General features: G+C 39.9%; 1 protein-coding gene and 1 long non-coding RNA gene across 15 annotated transcripts in view; one reads left to right on the forward strand and one right to left on the reverse strand.

The window, feature by feature from the left end:
- The window catches only part of ADAMTS17 (ADAM metallopeptidase with thrombospondin type 1 motif 17), a 373038-nt gene that overhangs the window by 281495 nt on the left and 68610 nt on the right, over nt 1–22933 (forward strand). Inside the window, exon 21 of one of the 14 annotated variants that reach the window (XM_082448434.1) lies at nt 6261–10009. The exons of the other annotated variants lie outside the window; for them this stretch is intronic. Coding sequence (XP_082304560.1) covers nt 6261–6294 — 34 coding nt within the window. The 3' untranslated portion in view covers nt 6295–10009. Of the gene's footprint in view, nt 1–6260; nt 10010–22933 lie in introns of those variants that run through there. 14 annotated transcript variants of the gene reach the window in all.
- The window catches only part of LOC309654486, a 551553-nt gene that overhangs the window by 270824 nt on the left and 257796 nt on the right, over nt 1–22933 (reverse strand). The window lies entirely within an intron of this gene.

Consider the following 22933-nt stretch of genomic DNA (forward strand, 5'->3'; position numbering starts at 1 on the left):
CAACTGGTACATGTCAACTCCTCCTCCAAATTACTGTGTCTTGGAGAAAAAGGAAATCAGTGTCATAGTATGAGCACCCGTGAGTAGGTGTACATAGGTTAGTGTTTGTGATTGGTCTATTTCAGTGGCTGAAATGAATGTCAGTAAGTTATTTTTTGTTTGGGATCCATCAGAACTTCTGTTTCCAACCCTAGCTTTCATGGCCGTGTACTTGTGTGCTCTGAAGTGAATTCTCTTGGGTTGTTAGCTGAGAAGAATTGTGTGAAATGTGTTCATCAGTTAAGCCTCCTTATTTCCACTTTAGTGGGTCTTTGCATCTTACTCTGTTGTATTATGTAATATCACCACCGGCCTCCCGTTCTGCCCTGGGTTGAGGTGCATGGTTTTTGTTTTGTGGTTCTGTGCATCGGGTTAGGCATGTTTAGCTTTTGTAAAGAGGCTGGACTTTTAACCTGGCAGTTTTTTGGGTTTCTTAAGCTTGATCCGTACCACTTGCCTGGTGAAAAGGTTTCACAAAGCATTTAGTTTTCGTGCTGACCCTGTTTTCTTCGTCAGACTGGTAAAATGTGTATGAATGAAAGTGGGAAGACAGGAAGGAAAGTGAGGTGAGACTTGTTTCATTGGTTTTATGTGGTCCTTTTAAAATTAAGAATGAAATCCTACCCTAATGCTGATGGTCATGAGGAATAGCTCACTTCTGCAAGTCCTGAGCATGCTGGGTGTGAACAGCCATCCAGCAAACCTATCAGTTGATTGATCAATCCATCCATCAATCAATCAATCACACACATGTGGGGCCAAAGAAGGAAGGACTTGCAAGCGTGAAGACTTAAATATCAGACAAACCACAGTCTCTTTTCCTGAAAGCAGAGACAGCTGGCTCTTGTGATATGATTAGAAAGGAGAATAAGTGACTCTAGAAGAGGAGAGGTCAGCATGGGTTCAAGGGCATGATTGAGCAAGAAAGATCCCAGGGACCCATTCAAGAATCATATTTTACAGTCATTTATGTTTTCATATTGTTTTAGTATCAAAATATTTTAAAATTATGCACAGAAATGAAATATATGAAACATGAAATCAGAGTTGCTCTGATTGAGGGAAGAGTAGCCCAGTGTACTCGGCCTTCCCCTCATCTCACAGTAGGCCCACAGGACCTCTGTGAAACACCAAGGAATAAAGTTTAAAAACTGTCAGTCAGTGATTCTGCTTCCCATAATGATGGAGTAGCTCATATTGGACCAAACCTCAGTATTCTCCTAGAATGATACTCTAGAGCTGTGCTGATCAATATGGTAGCCACTAGCTAGTCCAAATCAAGATGTGTTATAAAGGTAAAATACATACCATACTTCAAAGATTTAGTATGGAAAGATATTGTAAAATATCTTAATAATTTTTAATATTGATTACATGTTGAAATAATTACATTTTGAATACATTGGGTCAAATACAGTATATTATTATTATTTTTTTTTTTTTAAGAAATGCCTTCCTTTTTTTTTTTTATAAACAGTTTCACTTAATTTTTATTTATTTATTTATGGCTGTGTTGGGTCTTTGTTTCTGTGCGAGGGCTCTTTCCAGTTGTGGCAAGTGGGGGCCACTCTTCATCGCAGTGCGCGGGCCTCTCACTGTCGCGGCCTCTCTTTTTGCGGAGCACAGGCTTCAGACGCGCAGGCTCAGTAGTTGTGGCTCACGGGCCCAGTTGCTCTGCGGCATGTGGGATCTTCCCAGACCAGGGCTCGAACCCATGTCCCCTGCATTGGCAGGCAGATTCTTAACCACTGCGCCACCAGGGAAGCCCGAGTATATTATTAAAATTTATTAATATGTTAAAGTCACCTGTTTCTTTTACTTTTTTAATATGGATAGTAGAAAATTAAAATTACATATGTGGCTCATGTTTTAGTTCTATTGAACAGCACTGCTATAGATTAACATAACATGTACAATGTTCAGGATACAATTCAAAATTACTAGACATACAAAGAAACAGAAAAATGTGACCCATACTCATGAGAGAAGGCAATTAATGGAAACTGACTCTAAAATGACATGTATGTTGGTATTAGCAGACAAGAATTTCAAAGCAGCTATTGTAATTATGCTCAAAGACATAAGGAAAAATATGATCATAATCAATGAACACATATGAAATCTTAGCAGCAAAAAGGAGACACTAAAAAAGAACCAAATTTTAGGACTAGAAAATACAGTATCTGAAATTTTTTAAAAATCATTTGATGGGTCTAACAGCAGATTGGAGATGATGAAAAAAAGATCAGTAAACCTGAAGACAAAAGAATAGAAATTATCCAATCTGGAAAATGGAAAGAAAAGATTGTTGATAATTTACCTGTGGGAAGATATCAGCCATTTTAAAGAAGTATAATTGGAATCACAGAAGGAGAGGAGAGGAAGAATGGACCAGAAAATCATCAATGAATTAAAAACAACCAAAAATTACCCAGAGTTAATCAAAGACGGAAGAGAGGTCACATCTTGAGTACTTCAGCTAGAGCCAGATGAATTCAAAACTCCATAACGAAGCCCTCTAATCATTACACCAAGTGGGTTGATGAAACACCTTTATGATTTTGCCACCCATAGATTTTCTAGAAGACTTTGTTGCACTGCAAAACTAACCAGAAAATCATGTAGAAAAACACCTACAGAAGAGTCATATGAACAAGCAAGAGTTAACAAAGGTGCAGACTCTACTATTGGTGCCATGGAGCTGCTCTAAGCTTGGACAAAGAACGTCAAGCTTGTATGTGTGGCTCCAGAGTGCTCACAGAGCCCAGGCCTGCAGTCTCGCCATGTATGAACACAAGTTCAAGCCAAACACACTTTAGGTTAAAACTAACTTCAGAAGCACATTCTTTTTTTTTTTTTTTTTTTAATTTAAAGGCTTGATCAGATTCAGCTTTTTTTAAATTTACTTATTTATTTATTTTTGATTTTTGGCTGTGTTGGGTCTTCGTTTCTGTGCGAGGGCTTTCTCTAGTTGTGGCCAGCGGGGGCCACTCTTCATCGCGGTGCGCGGGCCTCTCACTATCGCGGCCTCTCTTGTTGCGGAGCACAGGCTCCAGACGCACAGGCTCAGTAGTTGTGGCTCACGGGCCTAGGTGCTCCGCGGCATGTGGGATCTTCCCAGACCAGGGCTCGAACCCGTGTCGCCTGCATTAGCAGGCAGATTCTCAACCACTGCGCCACCAGGGGAGCCCCAGAAGCACATTCTTAGTGTCTCCTTAGAACAAGGGTCAGCAATACTGTAAAGGGCTAGATAGTAAATATTTTTGCTTTGTAGGCCATATTCGATCTCTGCTGTCTATTTTTCGTTTTGTTTTATAATCCTTTTAAACATGTAAAAACCATTCTTAGCTCCTGGGCTGTACAATCTGCAGGCCAGACTTGGCGCATGAGTGATAGTTTGCTGGCACTGCCTTAAGTTATTATCTACCCTGGTTTTGCCCACTGAGATGTTGGGATCACAGCCTCAGCATGAGCCCAAGCTCTAAAGGTACCACCTCAGGGAATGCATTATCTTATTATACAAAGGAGGGCACATTTTTATACTGAGTTACTTTTTATTGCCCGATTATTCAGTACTGTTTTTAAAACCATTCAGCATGGCCCTCAGCACACAGTACAGAGTCAGTAATTTCATTTCTTCAATACGTGTTTATTGAGCATCTTCTCATTCACTAGACCTTGTTCTCGATACCAAGGTATTTTGAGGTGAGAAAGACAGGCAAGGTCTTTACTCTCAGGTAACTTGATAAATACTAGGTTTCTCCCTCCCACCACTCTCCTTTCTGTCCCACCCCCTTTCATCTCCTTCCCAACTCTGTAAAATCATGTGGATCAGACTTAAAGAATGAATGGAATTTCCAAAAGCAGAGGAGAAAATAAAATTGATAAAAGAGAAGACAGCACCTGGAATTTGCCTCAGAGCCTAGAAAAGAAATGCCTGGATGCCTACTCTAGTCTGGTTTTATTTGTTGATTTGTTTATTTGTTTATTTTGAACCATCTGACTTTGTACTGTTTCTTAAAGTGGACACATGGAAGTGAAGTGTCATGACTCATCAAAGAATATTTATTGTTTGGCTAAAGAAATGTGCAATCTGATAGATTTTAAAGCTCTTGCAAATGCCAGTTTTATTTATTTATATACACACACATACATACACAGTATACATATATGTGTATATATATATTATATACAGATATTTTATATCTATATAGACACACAAACATATTTGGACAGTAAAACTTGAGTTATTGCATAGCATGATCTAGTTGTCATGAGTCTTTCTTAAAACTATAGAGTAATATGGATTTAGGCTAGTAAGTGAAGAAGAGTAAAGAGATGGATCGTAGAAAATGAGTGCTAGACAATCAGAGAGAGATGTAATCCATAAGTGGAAACTGAACTTGGGTCAGGGGGTGGGGTTTGGAGAACTGTGGGGTCTGGAGAAAAAAATGGGTGCTTCAGGGGGTTGGGGGTGGGCATGATTGGAAGACAGAGCCTGTCAGCTGGAAGAAGAGCCCAGAACCCAATGGTGTAAACTTTATTTAAAAAGCCAAAATGCAGCACGCTGTTGAACCTGGCAAGGTGAAAGAGCCTTTCTATATTACTTTTACTCTTTGACCTTTAAAAAAACAGAGATGGTTGTCTTTTTCCCTTGTTTTTCTTTATTTCCCCTGATTCCCCCTTTAATTTTCTTCAACCCTCTTTTTCCACTGAGTTCCCGACAGTTTCCTTTACCTTCCCAACTCACACCATTAGCACCTCTTTATTCTAATCCTGCCCCTCACTCTGTGGATACTTCTCTCAAACCCTGCCATAACCATGTGGAGTCTGGAATCTGACACACAGGGCAGATGGCCTCTCTCCAGCATCTTGTACAGCAACACAAACATATCGGCAAACCTGGACCTGACATTGGCAGGAGAGGAAGAAATCACAGATCAGCTCAGCTGTCATGACTGTGGCCAGCAGCCTTCACCTTGCTGACTACAGTCTGCAGGGAAGCGGCCCTGCCATCATCTGGCATCCAGAGAGTAGCCCTGTGTGCTAGCTCCTTAAGACCCAGTTCCAGGTTGTCCTGGAGCAAGGAGGGGGGCTATGACAGGGAAATGGCCTCATTCTGGAACACATAGCTCATGCTTCACCAGATTTAATATTTTGCAGTCTTTTAGAGCTTACTGGCTACTTGAAAAGGCCATTCTGAGCTATTAGATATTTCCCTATCATATTTATGATTTGAACTTCTTCCTAGGCAGTATATACTGTACTGTACATTGAATTAGGGTGATTCAAAAAAGAATATTCAATATCTTACTGGCAATTGAATTGAATTGAATAGTTGTCTGCAAGGAAGTGTATTTGGATTTTAAATTTTTAAATTTTAACCAGTTTGCCTTATTTTAGGTTAAAACCGAATGGAATCCCTCATGTTTTTATGAAAGCATGGTCTGTGTGTGTATGTGCTCCTGACTTAAGAATGAAACCTGTAACATGTGGCTCTTAAGGGACTGCCAAAATCTGAAAAGATACCATTGTTTAATCCATTTCTAGCTGGTGTGAGACTTAAAGCTTTTCTCTCCTGCTTTCCTCTAAAATAAAATAGGTAAATCTAATTCTCACTCCTCTGTTCACCATGCCTTGAATGTGGGAGTCTGGAGGAGGCTGCCCGTGGCACTGCCTGCCCCATGTTTCAGAACAGGAGCCTGCAACTCAGGACTGCTCACCAGTAGGGAGGGCAAGGCCTAGGGTTGTATGTCCCCACAGGTCAGCAGTAAGAGCCTAGGAATCTCTAGAGTGGGGCTCCCATCTCTCAGGCTCGGCCCACTCTCCAGATACTTGGACATGTGACCAGAGGTTTGGGATGAGGGGTGCCCCACAGTCCATGTGAAATAAAGAAAAAGTGTCTGAGGGGAAAAATGGTGAATAGCATTAGTGATCTATTATATGCCTAATCGGTAGTATGTGAATGGTGAGGAAAAATTTAGTTGAAAGAATTCCAGAACTTCTTTCTGATACTATCCAAATTTTAGAACCTCACTTGTATTTAAATTAAATAGTAAAGTTTTGAAGCCTTTACTTATTTGTCTAAAGTAGGAAACATTCCAAATGGAGAAAGAAAGCATTTCAGGGTCTTGTCTTGAATTTAAAACTTCTGTTTTCTTCTTTTCCTCCATACCTAAACCCTTTGATCATTTGAACATCCCTCCCTTTGATCATTACAGAGGACGAGAGAATTCCCAGATACCAGTTTCATAGGTAACCAAATTCTCCTATTCAGTAATGCTTTGCTTGGGGACCCTGGGGCCCATTAAGAGGTCCTTCTCTTTTCCGAGTTATTAAGCACTCGATATTTGCATTTGATTTTTATGTCACAATTACAGAAAAGGAAAAAATACAATTAGAATTCAAGAACAAAGAAATTTTGGAAAGTGACAAATTCATGGAAATTAAACAAAACACCTCCTAAATGACCAGTAGGTGAAAGAGAAACCATAGAAAATTCAGAAAGTACTTTCAGATGAATGAAAATGAAGTCACATGCCAAAGTTTATGGAATGCAGCTAAAGCAATCTTTAGGGAGAAATGTACAGCTGTAAACACCTATATTAAAAAAGATGAGGAATTCCCTGGTGATCCACTGGTTAGGACTCCACGCTTCTGCTGCAGGGGACACGGGTTTGATCCCTGGTCCAGGAACTAAGATCCCACATGCTGCATGGTGTGGCCGATAAGATAAGATAAAATTAAATAAAAATTTCAAGTCAATAACTAACCTTCCACATTAAGGCACTGAAAAAGAACAGCAATTAAACCTAAAACAAGCAGAAGGAAAGAAATAATAAAGATTAAAGCAGAAATTAATGACATAGAGAATAGAAAAATAATAGAGAAAAATCAGTGAAATCAAAAGTTGATTACATGAAGGGAACAAAAAATTGAGAAATATTTAGCTTAATTGACAAGAAAAAAATGAGAGAACACTTAAATTACTAAAATCAGAAATGAAAGAGGGGACATTGCTACAGACCTTGCAGAAATAAAATAGATTGTAAAGGAATACTATGAACAGTTGTATGCCAATGAACTGTACATCAATAAATTAGGTAATGAACATGAAATGGACAAACTCCTAGAAAGATGCAAACTACCAAAACTAAATGAAGAAAAGAAAGAATAGACCTATAACAAGCAAACAGATTAAATTACTAATCAAAAATTTTCCACAAGGAAGAGCCCAGGACTGGAAGTCTTCACTTATGAATTCTACCAAATATTTATTTATTTATTTATTTATTATTATTTTTAAATATTTATTTATTTATTTATTTTCTTATTAGTCATCAATTTTATACACATCAGTGTACACATGTCAATCCCAATCTCCCAATTCATCACACCACAACACCCACCCCCCACCACTTTCCCCCCTTGGTGTCCATACGTTTGTTCTCTACATCGGTGTCTCAATTTCTGCTCTGCAAACTGGTTCATCTGTACCATTTTGTAGGTTCCACATATATGCGTTCATATACGATATTTGTTTTTCTCTTTCTGACTTACTTCACTCTGTATGATAGTCTCTAGATGCATCCATGTCTCTACAAATGACCCAATTTCATTCTTTTTACGGCTGAGTAATATTTCATTGTATATATGTACTACATCTTCTTTATCCATTCATCTGTCGATGGGCATTTAGGTTGCTTCCATGACCTGGCTATTGTAAATAGTGCTGCAATGAACATTGGGGTGCATGTGTCTTTTTGAATTATGGTTTTCTCTGGGTATATGCCCAGTAGCATATTGCTGGTTCATATGGTAATTCTATTTTTAGTTCTTTAAGGAACCTCCATACTGTTCTCCATAGTGGCTGTATCAATTTACATTCCCACCAGCAGTGCAAGAGGGTTCCCTTTTCTCCACATCCTCTCCAACATTTGTTGTTTATAGATTTTCTGATGATGCCCATTCTAACTGGTGTGAAGTGATACCTCATTGTAGTTTGGAGTTGCATTTCTCTAATAATTAGTGATGTTGAGCAGCTTTTCATGTGCCTCTTGGCCATCTGTATGTCTTCTTTGGAGAAATGTCTAGGTAGGTCTTTCCCCCATTTTTGGATTGGGTTGTTTGCTTTTTTAATGTTGAGCTGCATGAGCCATTTATATATTTTGGAGATTAATCCTTTGTCTGATGATTCATTTGCAAATATTTTCTCCCATTCTGAGGGTTGTCTTTTCGTCTTGTTTATGGTTTCTTTTGCTGTGCAAAAGGTTTTATGTTTCATTAGGTCCCATTTGTTTATTTTTGTTTTTATTTCCATTACTCTAGGAGATGGATTAAAAAATATCTTGCTGTGATTTATGTCAAAGAATGTTCTTCCTATGTTTTCCTCTAAGAGTTTTATAGTGTCCAGTCTTACATTTAGATCTCTAATCCATTTTGAGTTTATTTTTCTGTATGGTGTTAGGGAGTGTTCTAATTTCATTCTTTTACATGTAGCTGTCCAGTTTTCCCAGCACCACTTATGGAAAAGACTGTCTTTTCTGCACTGTATATCCTTGCCACCTTTGTCATAGATTAGTTGACCATAGGTGCGTGGGTTTATCTCTGGGCTTTCTATCCTGTTCCATTGATCTATATTTCTGTTTTTGTGCCAGTACCATATTGTCTTGATTACTGTAGCTTTGTAGTATAGTCTGAAGTCAGGGAGTCTGATTCCTCCAGCTCCATTTTTTTCCCTCAAGACTGCTTTGGCTGTTCGGGGTCTTCTGTGTCTCCATAAAAATTGTAAGATTCTTTGTTCTAGTTCTGTAAAAAATGCCATTGGCAATTTGATAGGGATTGCATTGAATCTGTAGATTGCTTTGGGTCATATAGTCATTTTCCCAATATTGATCCTTCCAATCCAAGAACATGGTATATCTCTCCATCTGTTGGTATCATCTTTAATTTCTTTCATCAGTGTCTTATAGTTTTCTGCATACAGTTCTTTTGTCTCCCTAGGGTGCTTTGTATTTCTGTGGTGTCTGTTGTAACTTCTCCTTTTTCATTTCTAATTTTATTGATTTGAGTCCTCTCCCTCATTTTCTTGATGAGTCTGGCTAATGGTTTATCAATCTTGTTTATCTTCTTTAAGAACCAGCTTTTAGTTTTATTGATCTTTGCTATTGTTTTCTTTGTTTCTATTTCATTTATTTCTGCTCTGATATTGATGATTTCTTTCCTTCTGTTAACTTTGTGTTTTGTTTGTTCTTCTTTCTCTGGTTCCTTTAGGTGTAAGGTTAGATTGTTTATTTGAGATTTTTCTTGTTTCTTGAGGTAGGCTTGTATAGCTATAAACTTCTCTCTTAGAACTCTTTTGCTGCATCCCATAGATTTTGGATCGTCATGTTTTCATTGTCATTTGTCTCTGGGTCTTTTTTGATTTCCTCTTTGATTTCTTCAGTGATCTCTTGGTTACTTAGTAACGTATTGTTTAGCCTCCATGTGTTTGTGTTTTTTACGTTTTCTTCCCTGTACTTGATATCTAATCTCATAGCGTTGTGGTCAGAAAAGATGCTTGATATGATTTCAATTTTCTTAAATTTACTGAGGCTTGATTTTTGACCAAAGATGTGATCTATCCTGGAGAATGTTCCATGCGCACTTGAGAAGAAACTGTAATCTGCTGTTTTTGGATGGAATGTCCTATAAATATCAATCAAATCTAGTCTATTGTGTCATTTAAAGCTTGTGTTTCCTTATTAATTTTCTTTTTGGATGATCTGTCCATTGCTGTAAGTGAGGTGTTAAAGTCCCCCACTATTATTTTGTTACTGTTGATTTCCTCTTTTATAGCTCTTAGCAGTTGCCTTATGTATTGAGGTGCTCCTATGTTGGGTGCATATACATTTATAATTGTTACATCTTCTTCTTGGATTGATCCCTTGATCATTACATAGGGTCCTTCCTTGTCTCTTGTAATATTCTTTTTTTTTTTTTTTTGTTCATATTTGCTATGTTTTTATTTCTTTTTTTTTTTTTTTTTTCACACACACACACACTGCATTTTATTTTTACAAGAGATAAATAGACTGACACCAAGCATAGTACATGGATGACCACAACAAAAGCAAAAATGATTGCAATTACCAAACATGAAACACACTCATACTATGTCATAATATTGACATTCAGTCCAGTAATCCTCCACTGTAACAGCTCCTTTACTTTGCAGTGAAAATTGATTTGTATATTCTTTGCCTCTGAGTCCTTGTGGGATTTTTTTTTTTTTTTTTAATTCAGACAGAAAGTCACAGAAATTATACTCATCCTCATCAGTTCACTCAGTCCCATGTAATTAATTGTTTTTTTTCATCTTGATCTTTTGTTAGCACTTTTATGAGTTCATCAGTTTTTCATCAGAGTTCTGAAAATGCTTATTCATTCAGTTCAGCAGTACAGTCAGTTACCAGAAACCTGTACTTGTCAGAGTCTTTACCATGAATTTCTTGAAGATGAAACCCTTTTATAGGAACATATTTGCAAAAGCATCAGAGTACACCCAGAACTGTCTGTAAATGACAAAAGACTTAAAAATGACCACGGTTAAAGATTTGATGAAAGTTCATAATAATGCAGTTGACAAGAAAATTAGTTATTTCTGAGATATACATTTTAAAGTAATAACTAGGATTATTACTTATAACCTTATACCAGAACATATAAGATTTTTAGAAATTTCATGTAATGTCTGAAACTTTTATATTAACATATTTCCATACATATTTCCATACAAATACAAATATAAGATTTTTAGAAATTTCATGTAATGTCTGAAACATTTATATTAACATATTTCCATACATATTTCCATACAAATACAAATATAAGATTTTTAGAAATTTCATGTAATGTCTGAAACATTTATATTAACATATTTCCATACAAATAACCCAATGAAAGTTTAGTATTAGTTGTTTTGTTTGTTTTTTTATACTGCAGGTTCTTATTAGGCATCAATTTTGTACACATCAGTGTATACATGTCAATCCCAATCGCCCAATTCAGCACACCACCATCCCCACCTCACCGCAGTTTTCCCCCCTTGGTGTCCATATGTCCATTCTCTACATCTGTGTCTCAACTTCTGCCCTGCAAACTGGCTCATCTGTACCATTTTTCTAGGTTCTATATACATGCATTAATATATGATATTTGTTTTTCTCTTTCTGACTTACTTCACTCTGTATGACAGTCTCTAGATCCATCCACGTCTCAACAAATGACTCAATTTCGTTCCTTTTTATGGCTGAGTAATATTCCATTGTATATATGTACCACATCTTCTTTATCCATTCGTCTGTTGAGGGGCATTTAGGTTGCTTCCATGACCTGGCTATTGTAAATAGTGCTGCAATGAACATTCGGGTGCATGTGTCTTTTTGAATTACGGTTTTCTCTGGGTATATGCCCAGTAGTGGGATTGCTGGATCATATGGTAATTCTATTTTTAGTTTTTTAAGGAACCTCCATATTGTTCTCCATAGTGGCTGTATCAATTTACATTCCCACCAACAGTGCAAGAGGGTTCCCTTTTCTCCACACCCTCTCCAGTATTCGTTGTTTGTAGATTTTCTGATGATGCCCATTCTAACAGGAGTGAGGTGATACCTCATTGTAGTTTTGATTTGCATTTCTCTAATAATTAGTGATGTTGAGCATCTTTTCATGTGCTTCATGGCCGTCTGTATGTCTTCTTTGGAGAAATGTCTATTTAGGTCTTCTGCCCATTTTTGGATTGGGGTGTTTGTTTCTTTGATATTGAGCTGAATGAGCTGTTTATATATTTTGGAGATTAATCCTTTGTCCGTTGATTCATTTGCAAATATTTTCTCCCATTCTGAGGGTTGTCTTTTCGTCTTGTTTATGGTCTCCTTTGCTGTGCAAAAGCTTTGAAGTTTCATTAGGTCCCACTTGTTTATTTTTGCTTTTATTTCCATTACTCTAGGAGGTGGATCAAAAAAGATCTTGCTGTGATTTATGTCAAAGAGTGTTCTTCCTATGTTTTCCTCTAAGAGTTTTATAGTGTCCACTCTTATATTTAGGTCTCTAATCCATTTTGAGTTTATTTTTGTGTATGGTGTTAGGGAGTATTCTAATTTCATTCTTTTACATGTAGCTGTCCAGTTTTCCCAGCACCACTTATTGAAGAGACTGTCTTTTCTCCATTGTATATCTTTGCCTCCTTTGTCATAGATTAGTTGACCATAGGTGCGTGGGTTAATCTCTGGGCTTTCTATCTTGTTCCATTGATCTATGTTTCTGTTTTTGTGCCAGTACCATATTGTCTTGATTACTGTAGCTTTGTAGTATAGTCTGAAGTCAGGGAGTCTGATTCCTCCAGCTCCATTTTTTTGCCTCAAGACTGCTTTGGCTATTCGGGGTCTTTTGTGTCTCCATACAAATTTTAAGATGATTTGTTCTAGCTCCGTAAAAAATGCCATTGGTAATTTGATAGGGATTGCATTGAATCTGTAGATTGCTTTGGGTAGTATACTCATTTTCACAATGTTGATTCTTCCAATCCAAGAACATGGTATATCTCTCCATCTGTTGGTATCATCTTTAATTTCTTTCATCAGTGTCTTATAGTTTTCTGCATACAGGTCTTTTGTCTCCCTAGGTAGGTTTATTCCTAGGTATTTTATTCTTTTTGTTGCAGTGGTAAATGGGAGTGTTTCCATAATTTCTCTTTCAGATTTTTCATCATTAGTGTATAGGAATGCAAGAGATTTCTGTGCATTAATTTTGTATCCTGCAACTTTACCATATTCATTAATTAGCTCTAGCAGTTTTCTGGTGGCAGTTTTAGGATTCTCTATGTATAGTATCATGTCATCTGCAAACAGTGACAGTTTTACTTCCTCTTTTCCAATTTGTATTCCTTTTATTTCTTTTTCTTCTCTGATTGCCGTGGCTAGGACTTCCAGAACTATGTTGAATAATAGTGGTGAGAGTGGACATCCTTGTCTCGTTCCTGATCTTAGAGGAAATGCTTTCAGTTTTTCACCATTGAGAATGATGTTTGCTGTGGGTTTGTCATATATGGCCTTTATTATGTTGAGGTAGGTTCCCTCTATGCCCACTTTCTGGAGAGTTTTTATCAGAAATGGGTGCTGAATTTTGTCAAAAGCTTTTTCTGCATCTGTTGAGATGATCATATGGTTTTTATTCTTCAATTTGTTAATATGGTGTATCACATTGATTGATTTGCGTATATTGAAGAATCCTTGCATCCCTGGGATAAATCCCACTTGATCGTGGTGTATGATCCTTTTAATGTGTTGTTGGATTCTGTTTGCTAGTATTTTGTTGAGGATTTTTGCATCTATGTTCATCAGTGATATTGGTCTGTAATTTTCTTTTTTTGTAGTGTCTTTGTCTGGTTTTGGTATCAGGGTGATGGTGGCCTCATAGAATGAGTTAGGGAGTGTTCCTTCCTCCGCAATTTTTTGGAAGAGTTTGAGAAGGATGGGTGTTAGCTCTTCTCTAAATGTTTGATAGAATTCACCTGTGAAGTCATCTGGTCCTGGACTTTTGTTTGTTGGAAGATTTTTAATCACAGTTTCAATTTCATTACTTGTGATTGGTCTGTTCATATTTTCTGTTTCCTCCTGATTCAGTCTTGGAAGGTTATACCTTTCTAAGAATTTGTCCATTTCTTCCAGGTTGTCCATTTTATTGGCATAAAGTTGCTTATAGTAGTCTCTTAGGATGTTTTGTATTTCTGCCGTGTCTGTTGTAACTTCTCCTTTTTCATTTCTGATTTTATTGATTTGAGTCCTCTCCCTCTTTTTCTTGATGAGTCTGGCTAATGGCTTATCAATTTTGTTTATCTTCTCAAAGAACCAACTTTTAGTTTTATTGATCTTTGCTATTGTTTTCTTTGTTTCTATTTCATTTATTTCTGCTCTGATCTTTATGATTTCTTTCCTTCTGCTAACTTTGTTTGGGTTTTGTTTGTTCTTCTTTCTCTAGTTTCTTTAGGTGTAAGGTTAGATTGTTTACTTGAGATTTTTCTTGTTTCTTTAGGTAGGCTTATATAGCTATAAACTTCCCTCTTAGAACTGCTTTTGCTGCATCCCATAGGTTTTGGGTCGTCGTGTTTTCATTGTCATTTGTCTCTAGGTATTTTTTTATTTCCTCTTTGATTTCTTCAGTGATCTCTTGGTTATTTAGTAACGTATTGTTTAGCCTCCATGTGTTTGTCTTTTTTACGTTTTTTTCCCTGTAATTGATTCCTAATCTCATAGCGTTGTGGTCAGAAAAGATGCTTGATATGATTTCAATTTTCTTAAATTTACTGAGGCTTGATTTGTGACCCAAGATGTGATCTATCCTGGAGAATGTTCCGTGCGCACTTGAGAAGAACGTGTAATCTGCTGTTTTTGGATGGAATGTCCTATATATATCAATTAAATCTATCTGGTCTATTGTGTCATTTAAAGCTTCTGTTTCCTTATTTATTTTCATTTTGGATGATCTGTCCATTGGTGTAAGTGAAGTGTTAAAGTCCCCCACTATTATTGTGTTACTGTCGATTTCCTCTTTTATAGCTGTTAGCAGTTGCCTTATGTATTGAGGTGCTCCTATGTTGGGTGCATATATATTTATAATTGTTATATCTTCTTCTTGGATTGATCCCTGGATCATTATGTAGTGTCCTTCCTTGTCTCTTGTAACATTCTTTATTTTAAAGTCTATTTTATCTGATATGAGTATAGCTACTCCAGCTTTCTTTTGATTTCCATTTGCATGGAATATCTTTTTCCATTCCATCACTTTCAGTCTGTATGTGTCCCTAGGTCTGAAGTGGGTCTCTTTTAGACAGCATATAGATGGGTCTTGTTTTTGTATCCATTCAGCAAGCCTGTGTCTTTTGGTTGGAGCATTTTATCCATTCACGTTTAAGGTAATTATCAATATGTGTGTTCCTGTGACCATTTTTTTAATCGTTTTGGGTTTGTTTTTGTAGGTCCTTTTCTTCTCTTGTGTTTCCCACCTAGAGAAGTTCCTTTAGCATTTGTTGTAGAGCTGGTTTGGTGGTGCTGAATTCTCTTAGCTTTTGCTTGTCTGTAAAGCTTTTGATTTCTCCATCGAATCTGAATGAGATCCTTGCTGAGTAGAGTAATCTTGGTTGTAGGTTCTTCCCTTTCATCACTTTAAGTATATCATGCCACTCTCTTCTGGCTTGTAGAGTTTCTGCTGAGAAATCAGCTGTTAGCCTTATGGGAGTTCCCTTGTATGTTATTTGTCATTTTTCCCTTGCTGCTTTCAATAATTTTTCTTTGTGTTTAATTTTTGCCAATTTGATTACTATGTGTCTCGGCGTGTTTCTCCTTGGATTTATCCTGTATGGGACTGTCTGCACTTCCTGGACTTGGGTGGATAATTCCTTTCCCATGTTAGGTAAGTTTTCGACTATAATCTCCTCATATATTTTCTCTGGTCCTTTCTCTCTCTCTTCTCCTTCTGGGACCCCTATAATGCAAATGTTCTTGCGTTTAATGTTGTCCCAGAGGTCTCTTAGGCCGTCTTCATTTCTTTTCATTCTTTTTTCTTTATTCTGTTCCAAAGCAGTGAATTCCACCATTCTGTCTTCCAGGTCACTTATCCGTTCTTCTGCCCCAGTTATTCTGCTATTGATTCCTTCCAGTGTATTTTTCATTTCAGTTATTGTATCGTTCATCTCTGTTTGTTTGTTCTGTAATTCTTCTAGATCTTTGTTAAACATTTCTTGCATCTTCTTGATCTTTGCCTCCATTGTTTTTCCGAGGTCCTGGATCATCTTCACTATCATTATTGTGAATTCTTTTTCTGGAAGATTGCCTATCTCCATTTCATTTAGTTGTTTTTCTGGGGTTTTATCTTGTTTCTTCATCTGTTACATAACCCTCTGCCTTTTCATCTTGTCTGTCTTTCTGTGAATGTGGTTTTTGTTCCACAGGCTGCAGGATTGTAGTTCTTCTTCCTTCTGCTTTCTGCCCTCTCTACCAAATATTTAAAGCAGAGTTAACACCAATCCTTCACAAACTCTTCCCAAAAGGTGGCATAGGAGGGAACACTTTCCAACACATTCTGTGAAGCCAGTACTACCCTGATACTGAAACCACACACAGACATCACAAAAAGAATACTACAAACCAATATCTCATATGAATATCGATGCAAGAGTCTTCAACAAAATTCAAGCAAACTGAATCCAGCATCATATTGAAAGGATTATACACCATGACCAAGTAGGACTTATCCCAGGAATGCAAGGTTGTTGTTTCATCTGAAAAATCAATTAATGTAATACACTTTATCAATAAAATATTTTTTTAAACAAAATGATCATTTCAGTAGATGCAGAAAGAGACTTTGACAAAATACATGACCCTTTCATGGTAAAAACACTCAACAAGCTAGGATTGGAAGAGAACTTCCTAAACCTGGTAAAGGGTATCTACAAAAAACCCATAGCTAGCATCATACTTAATGGTGAAAGGCTGAATGCTTTACCCCTAAGATCAAGAATAAGGTGCGACATCTGTTCTTGCCACAGTAGGGCCCACAGCAAGCTTAGAGGGAGGGAGTTCTCCATGGTCATGTCAGAAAGGGAAGTGCTTGTTCCATGTGGGGCTTATGACAGCATGGTCCCTCACCAATTCACTTTTGATGTGCCACCGTGTCCTGTGAATCACTATGAGAATTGTGCTGTTTCCCCAGTAGAATTTTGATCTTAGAAACCACCCTTCCTAGAGCTTCTAGAGACAGGTGCTCCCAGCAGGAGGCTCAAGGTGCCCCTACCCTGCAAGGTGAACTGCTCAGGGTGCCCCTACACCTGCACCAGAAAAGTACACTCCACCAACCTCTTCCTCCCGTTGAAGACGATCAAGTGTGGTGGGAGGCAGGAGACCACCTGATTCATTAAGGATATGGCTGCAAACGGAACTCCTGCTCCACCAGCCTCCCACCTGCTCTGAAGCCTTGGCTGTAGCATGGAAATGTGAAGGAGGTGCCCTGGGACCACCAACTTCTAAAGCTCACTGGGCTTTGTCTTTGGTAAAGCAAATGCTAGACTCAAGAACATCTGAGGTTCTTTGATCCCAGGCAACAGGAACTGAATCTAAACATGTATCAAAAAGATAAAGGAGTATATAGAAAAGATATGGAGTAGCTCCCAAAATTGAAGAGATGCTGAAAAGCATATTGGGGAGGGGATCTCGGAGGCATCTCCAGTGGACAGGACACTGCCTCCCCTCCAGGAGCTTCTCCACTGAGAGTCCACCTTCCTGGGGAAGGTCTGATGGGCCTGGCTTGGCTCCCGTGCTCTCCAGCGGCATGGTGTAGACACCCAAAGGAAAACCGAGGTGTTGTTACCAGAAAAAAGAAGACGACACTGGGCAGGCAAAACCAGCAGACGTGTCCTCCGCCCTGAACACATAGAGACATGCTGACGTCATGATCAAACAAAGACTAGGAAAGACCATCCAGCAGACGCTGTCCAGCTAGGACGAGTGCCGGCAAGTCTATTAGCAGGAGGGCTACTGTACTGGAAAATTCCTGTGTCCTGGTGAGAAAGGCAGCCTGACGGGAATGTTACTCTTGGATGTGAACTTTCAACATCAGCAGCCATATGATTCTCAAAGCATGAGAGTTTTTTTCCAAACTCTCAGTTCCTGGGTGTGGTACAACCTGTTACCAAACCCAGGCTTCTCCTGGTTATTTTAACCCCAAAATTGTACCAACACAAGTGCCAGTTCCTGGAGTGTAACCTGATCAGGTGTGATGGCTGAAAAGAAATGCCGCCAGGTTGTGATCTCATCAGCTGCTGGTTAAGCTCTATTCACTGTCCTTCTGCTTCCCTACTGCAAATTCAGTTTGTTCCTATAAATCCCAGAGAAACGTTTTTTCCTCTCAAAAGAATATTTGAAAATGAATTTATTGTAGAAACAGAGAATCTTAAAACTGAGGACCTGTGTGCTTCTTGCTAAGATGTAAATTATGGAGGTGGCAGAAATCCAGGGCAGGGTGAGAGTGAGCCAGTCCATTCCTGCCTGTCAGCAGTAAGGAGAGAAGGGAAAGGGGCTGGAAGTTGGAGTCATCACCCTATCTTACAGATGAAGACGTCAAGACACTTGGTTGTTAAGTAACTTACTCAAGGTCATACCCATAGCAAGCAGAACTCAAACCAAGGATTTCCTACTTTAAGTCTTACGTACTTTCTGCTACACCATTCTCATTTTAAAAGTAGTACAACCTGCTTCTACCATGGCATGAAAAAGAACCCTTTTTGACCAGGGCATCTGTAAATAGATATTTTAAAATGGGACTGGAGAAGTCAGGAGATGGCATTGTAGTGGCCTTCGGCTCAGAGGGGGGTTGAGGGGAAGCCGTGGTGGCTGCCTTATCTGGAAGTGAAACACATGGTTTTAAAATTAAACAGTAGAGCAATTTTGCTAAACGCTGTAGCTGCTCAGTTTTCTGGCTTATTTGCAGTGTTATCTGGACCCATGCTGGAAAAGAAATTAAAATTCAGGAATTCTGCTGTCTAAGGGGTTTCAATGTGAAGGTGGCTTCCCAGGAGGCCTGTGTGTGTGTGTGTGGAGTGTTGGGGTGCAGGGAGCTGTGCTTGCAGGGGTGTAATCCTATGAATACCATGATGACTCCCTCTTGACCCCCAGCCAGGTGATGTCGGGCTCAGAGAGGCTGGGAGGGACCCTCAGACCCGAGGGAGCAGTGGCACAAGTTAAAAGGTCGGGACAGGTGAGAGGTCGTCTGTGGCACAAGTCCAAGCTTTTCTGGGTAAGAAACTAAACCTGCCTATTCAGGGTTCAAACCCATAGCCTCTGACACTTCCGACGTGCCCACTGGGGCTGAACAATGAATTCGCCTGGGCTGGGCGCCATGTACAGGCAGGACACCTGTGTCACCCCTTTGTTTATTGTTTGCCTTCTTTTTCTTCCTCACAAGGGCAAGGACCTTGTCAGTGTCCTATTCACTCAGCAAACATTTGTAGAGCACCTGCTGTGTGCCAGGTGGGCACTGGAAACTTGGGTGTGCTGCTCTCTCTCCAGTGCCCAGCAGCGTGCAGGGTTTAGGAGGGCTGGTGAGTCATTTGAACAGATGGACGGAAAGGGCCTCAGCCATCCCAGAATTGTTCACATCCATGGTCAGTGGCATTGTGTTGAAAATGAGGTTTCATTCCAGGGCCATGAGCGTTTACACACTGTGGGGGCAGATGCTCCATTGACAGAGGGCGGAAGTCAGAGGCTGGCTTGGGATCCCCTGGTTAAATCATTCACCTTGCCTCAGCACAGTCATGGTGGATTTATCCATGCTGTGTCGTGCCCCCGTCCACCTTGACTTGATCTTGATCTGACTCTGACTTTGACTCGACCCTGAACCCTCCCAGTAGCCCTTCCCATTCCATTCTCTGAGCATCAGTTCCTGCAGAAATCTCTTAAATCTTTCCTTCACCCATCATGCTTTACTATGGCCTTTATTTAAATAGATTTGTTTCAAAGTTGGGAACAAAAGAGCATTATATCCTTATTATTTGGAGGAACCAAGGCACACAATTTGTTAGGCTCAGTAGCTAATCAGAGAAAGAGTGAAATGCTTTCTCCATATTACCCAGGGGTGGCCTCACATGGGGGGGGGTTACTGAGGACATGGACTTGGTCGAGGCAAGCATGAGTTCAGGTTCCAGAGCCACCACTAGCTACAGGCAAACTCATGGGCAGGTTACCTGATCTTACCACCTATAAATTGGGAAATTAGAACCTCTCTCATAGAAATCTTGAGACAATTAGGTGAAGTAATGCCTATAAATTCCTCCGTCCTGGGTAAGTACTCGATGAATGCTAGCCAAAACCATCATCCCTGCTAAGCTACAAAACTCTATTAATGATAAACATCAGCCAGCTGTTGGACCCCAGCATTTATGTGTTATCCATCATTTCTTAAGGCACCACACACACACACACACACACACACACACACACACACACACACACACAGACTTTTAATACAGTGTATAACTACACAATTTAAATAACCCATGGTGGTGTTTTCCAGGTAATGAAGGTTTAGGGGAAGGTCCTAGTTTATGCTAACATTTCCCTTCTTGTCAGAACAAGTTTATATAATTTACATGTATTTTAGGGTAAATAAAAACAGCAGAACCATCTTGAGTGGTTCATTTCTAACCTTATGAATATTTCTGAGCTCTGTATTTGTGGACCTCAGATAATATTGTCAGCAGGATGAGGGTAGGACTTGGGGAGGAAAAGGGATTATGAAAGGTATCAGCATCCTTCAAACCCCAAAGTTGGGTTATGGCTTAGTGAGTGACCAGAAGCTTCACAGATGTGTCCCCCTCAGTGGCTCAGTACAAAGCGGGCTGGAGAGGCAGTGGGAGTGAGAGTGATGAGGTTCTACTTGATGTGGATGGATGTGAAATGCTGACCTCTGCCAGCACCTCTGCCTGCTAACCTATATTTGAATTTAAATACCACTGAAGGAAGGAGGCTGGTGAAATATAAGTACATAATTTCCAAGAGGAACTCCTTATGGTGTTCAGAGCAGAAATTAACAGCACAGAGGTAATGAATGTGCTCTGACCCACACCAAGCACATGGCTCAGGCGTGTTTCCTTTCTGTGACTCCTAATCTGCTTCCTGGGAAGGGAGCACTCCCTGGCCACTTGGAGAGAGCTTGACACTAAATCTTGAGAACAGGGAGGGAAAAACTTTCAGCTGCACCTGCTCACTGACTTGTCAAGGAGGACAAATGTTGACCTAAGGGACAACAATGCTCCGAGAGCTAGTCAGAAACAAGCGTGGGCTTCGGGTGATGATCCTCATAGCACACGCAGTGGTTCTCCTGTGCCAGAACCCCCTGGGGTCTTGTTGACCCACAGAGTGCCTGGCCCACCCCCAGAGTTTCTGATTCAGCAGATATAGGGAGGGATCTGAGACTGCATTTCTAACAAGGCTTCCGATGATGCTGGTTCAGGTACCATACTGAGAGCCACTGGCGTATGGTAACAAAGGTTACTTGAAATTTTAACTCAAGAAGTATGATGAGAAAAATCAAGATTGGTGAATTGGGTCCTGTGACTTGAACTTGACAGCAGATGCAAAAATCCTCCAGTAGAACAAGTGTGTGGCTAATCTGGGAAGGAAAGGTAATCAGTTATCTTATCTTCTGGGGGCTGGAGGACTAGAAGGTCCAGAGCCCAGACCATTGAGGGGAGAGGGCAGCTGGGGCCAGAGACCCTACCAAAGTGAAATACAGGCGAGATTATCAAGGAGGCTCCAGGACTTACACAGCAGAGGCTCCCATGACTGGAGATGGAGATGGGGGCTCAGGCAGCTGGTCGCCCAAGTTTATAGACAAAGCACTCCCCATTTGCTCTTCTCTCAGAAGATAAAGGATGCTGTGAAAATGTTCATCACTCTGACTTTAATTCTTACAAACCAGGAAGGAGGAGTCATTGGTAGGACAGTGACCAAAACCTGGAAAACTATGACTGATTGTATCATTCTGCAGCTTGCCACGGTAAGGAAAGGGAACTCTGAGCAAGATTCAGCACAGACCCCTCTGCTTTTAGAAAAGAGAATAAATAAAGGTCAAAGTAGAGCTAGTTCTGATTCCGTAGCTAAAGAAAGTCAACACAGCTCAGCAGGTAGGGGAAATTCTGGAAGATTCAATTCAGATGCCATAATCATGGACAGACCCAATAACACATAAAGGGGGAGACAGACGCAGAACCAGGGGCTACCTGGAAGCCCTGGATTAGTCAGATGTAAAGGCCCAAGAACACCAGAGAAAGGGGCAGAGGGCAAGGGCATGTAGAAAACAGTTTGGAACCTCAGCAGATAGCTCAGCTCAGGCCAGACAGGCAGAGGCCTGCAAGCTGAGCCCTGCTTACAAAGTGTCTACAAAGATAGCTTTTTGTTTTTTATTAAATTAACCTTCACAGTAAGAAAAACTGGAAGATAAGCCAAGTAAGGCCAAAATCCTGCTCCAACCCACTGCTGCTTTTCAACATTAAGAGAATGGAATTAAAACCGGGACAGGTAAAACAAAGTACCAGAGCACGGTAGCCAGGAGCAGTACAAAGAAGGTGGAGCCTGAGCCCCAGGAAACAGTTTGTATCCAAGTTCAAGAATGAGGGCTCAGCTGCTGGGTTCCCATCCCAGCTTCACAGTTGCCACTGGGGGACCTCAGCCAGGCCACTCAGCCTTTGTAAAACAGGGGACATAGGTAGCACCCACCTCATAAGGCTGTCATGAGACTTATATGAGTTAATAGAAATAAATTGCTTAGGAGAGCTCTTGGCACACAGTAAGTGCTAAATATGTCTTTTTTATGATCACTGTCATCATCACGATTTTTCAGAAGTGTCCAAAACCCCATTCCAGGAAGAAATTCAATCCAAGATGCTACAGAACTCTACAGATGTTACCTCCAAGGCTCTGCCGATTGGTTCTATGAAATTGTGGCTGATGAGAGAAGAGCCAGAAATCTGAGGGTGGGTTTCAATTTCCCAACCGGATAAATGGGCAAGTCCGAGGAATGCAGCGTCAGCCTGCTGTCAACCCCTGGCACAACTGGAGGACAAATCAACGATTTAGACGGATGGTTTGTGTGCACTTTAGAAAAGAAGGCTGTGCGCACACCCTAAATGAGGGAGGGTTAATGAGAACACTCAGTGCCTGTCAGACAGTGTTATTAGGGCGTGGGTCAGGTTGGCAGAACACTTAGCAGAACTCCATGATTATTGCTATGGATGAAGCAGGAAAACAGGTGGGCTGATGGCCTGTCACCATGGGGCTGCCACTAGACCCAGGTCTCCTCC

The sequence above is a fragment of the Balaenoptera physalus genome (genome assembly GCF_965194825.1).
Source record: "Balaenoptera physalus genome assembly, chromosome: 2".
Classification (NCBI taxonomy): domain Eukaryota; kingdom Metazoa; phylum Chordata; class Mammalia; order Artiodactyla; family Balaenopteridae; genus Balaenoptera; species Balaenoptera physalus.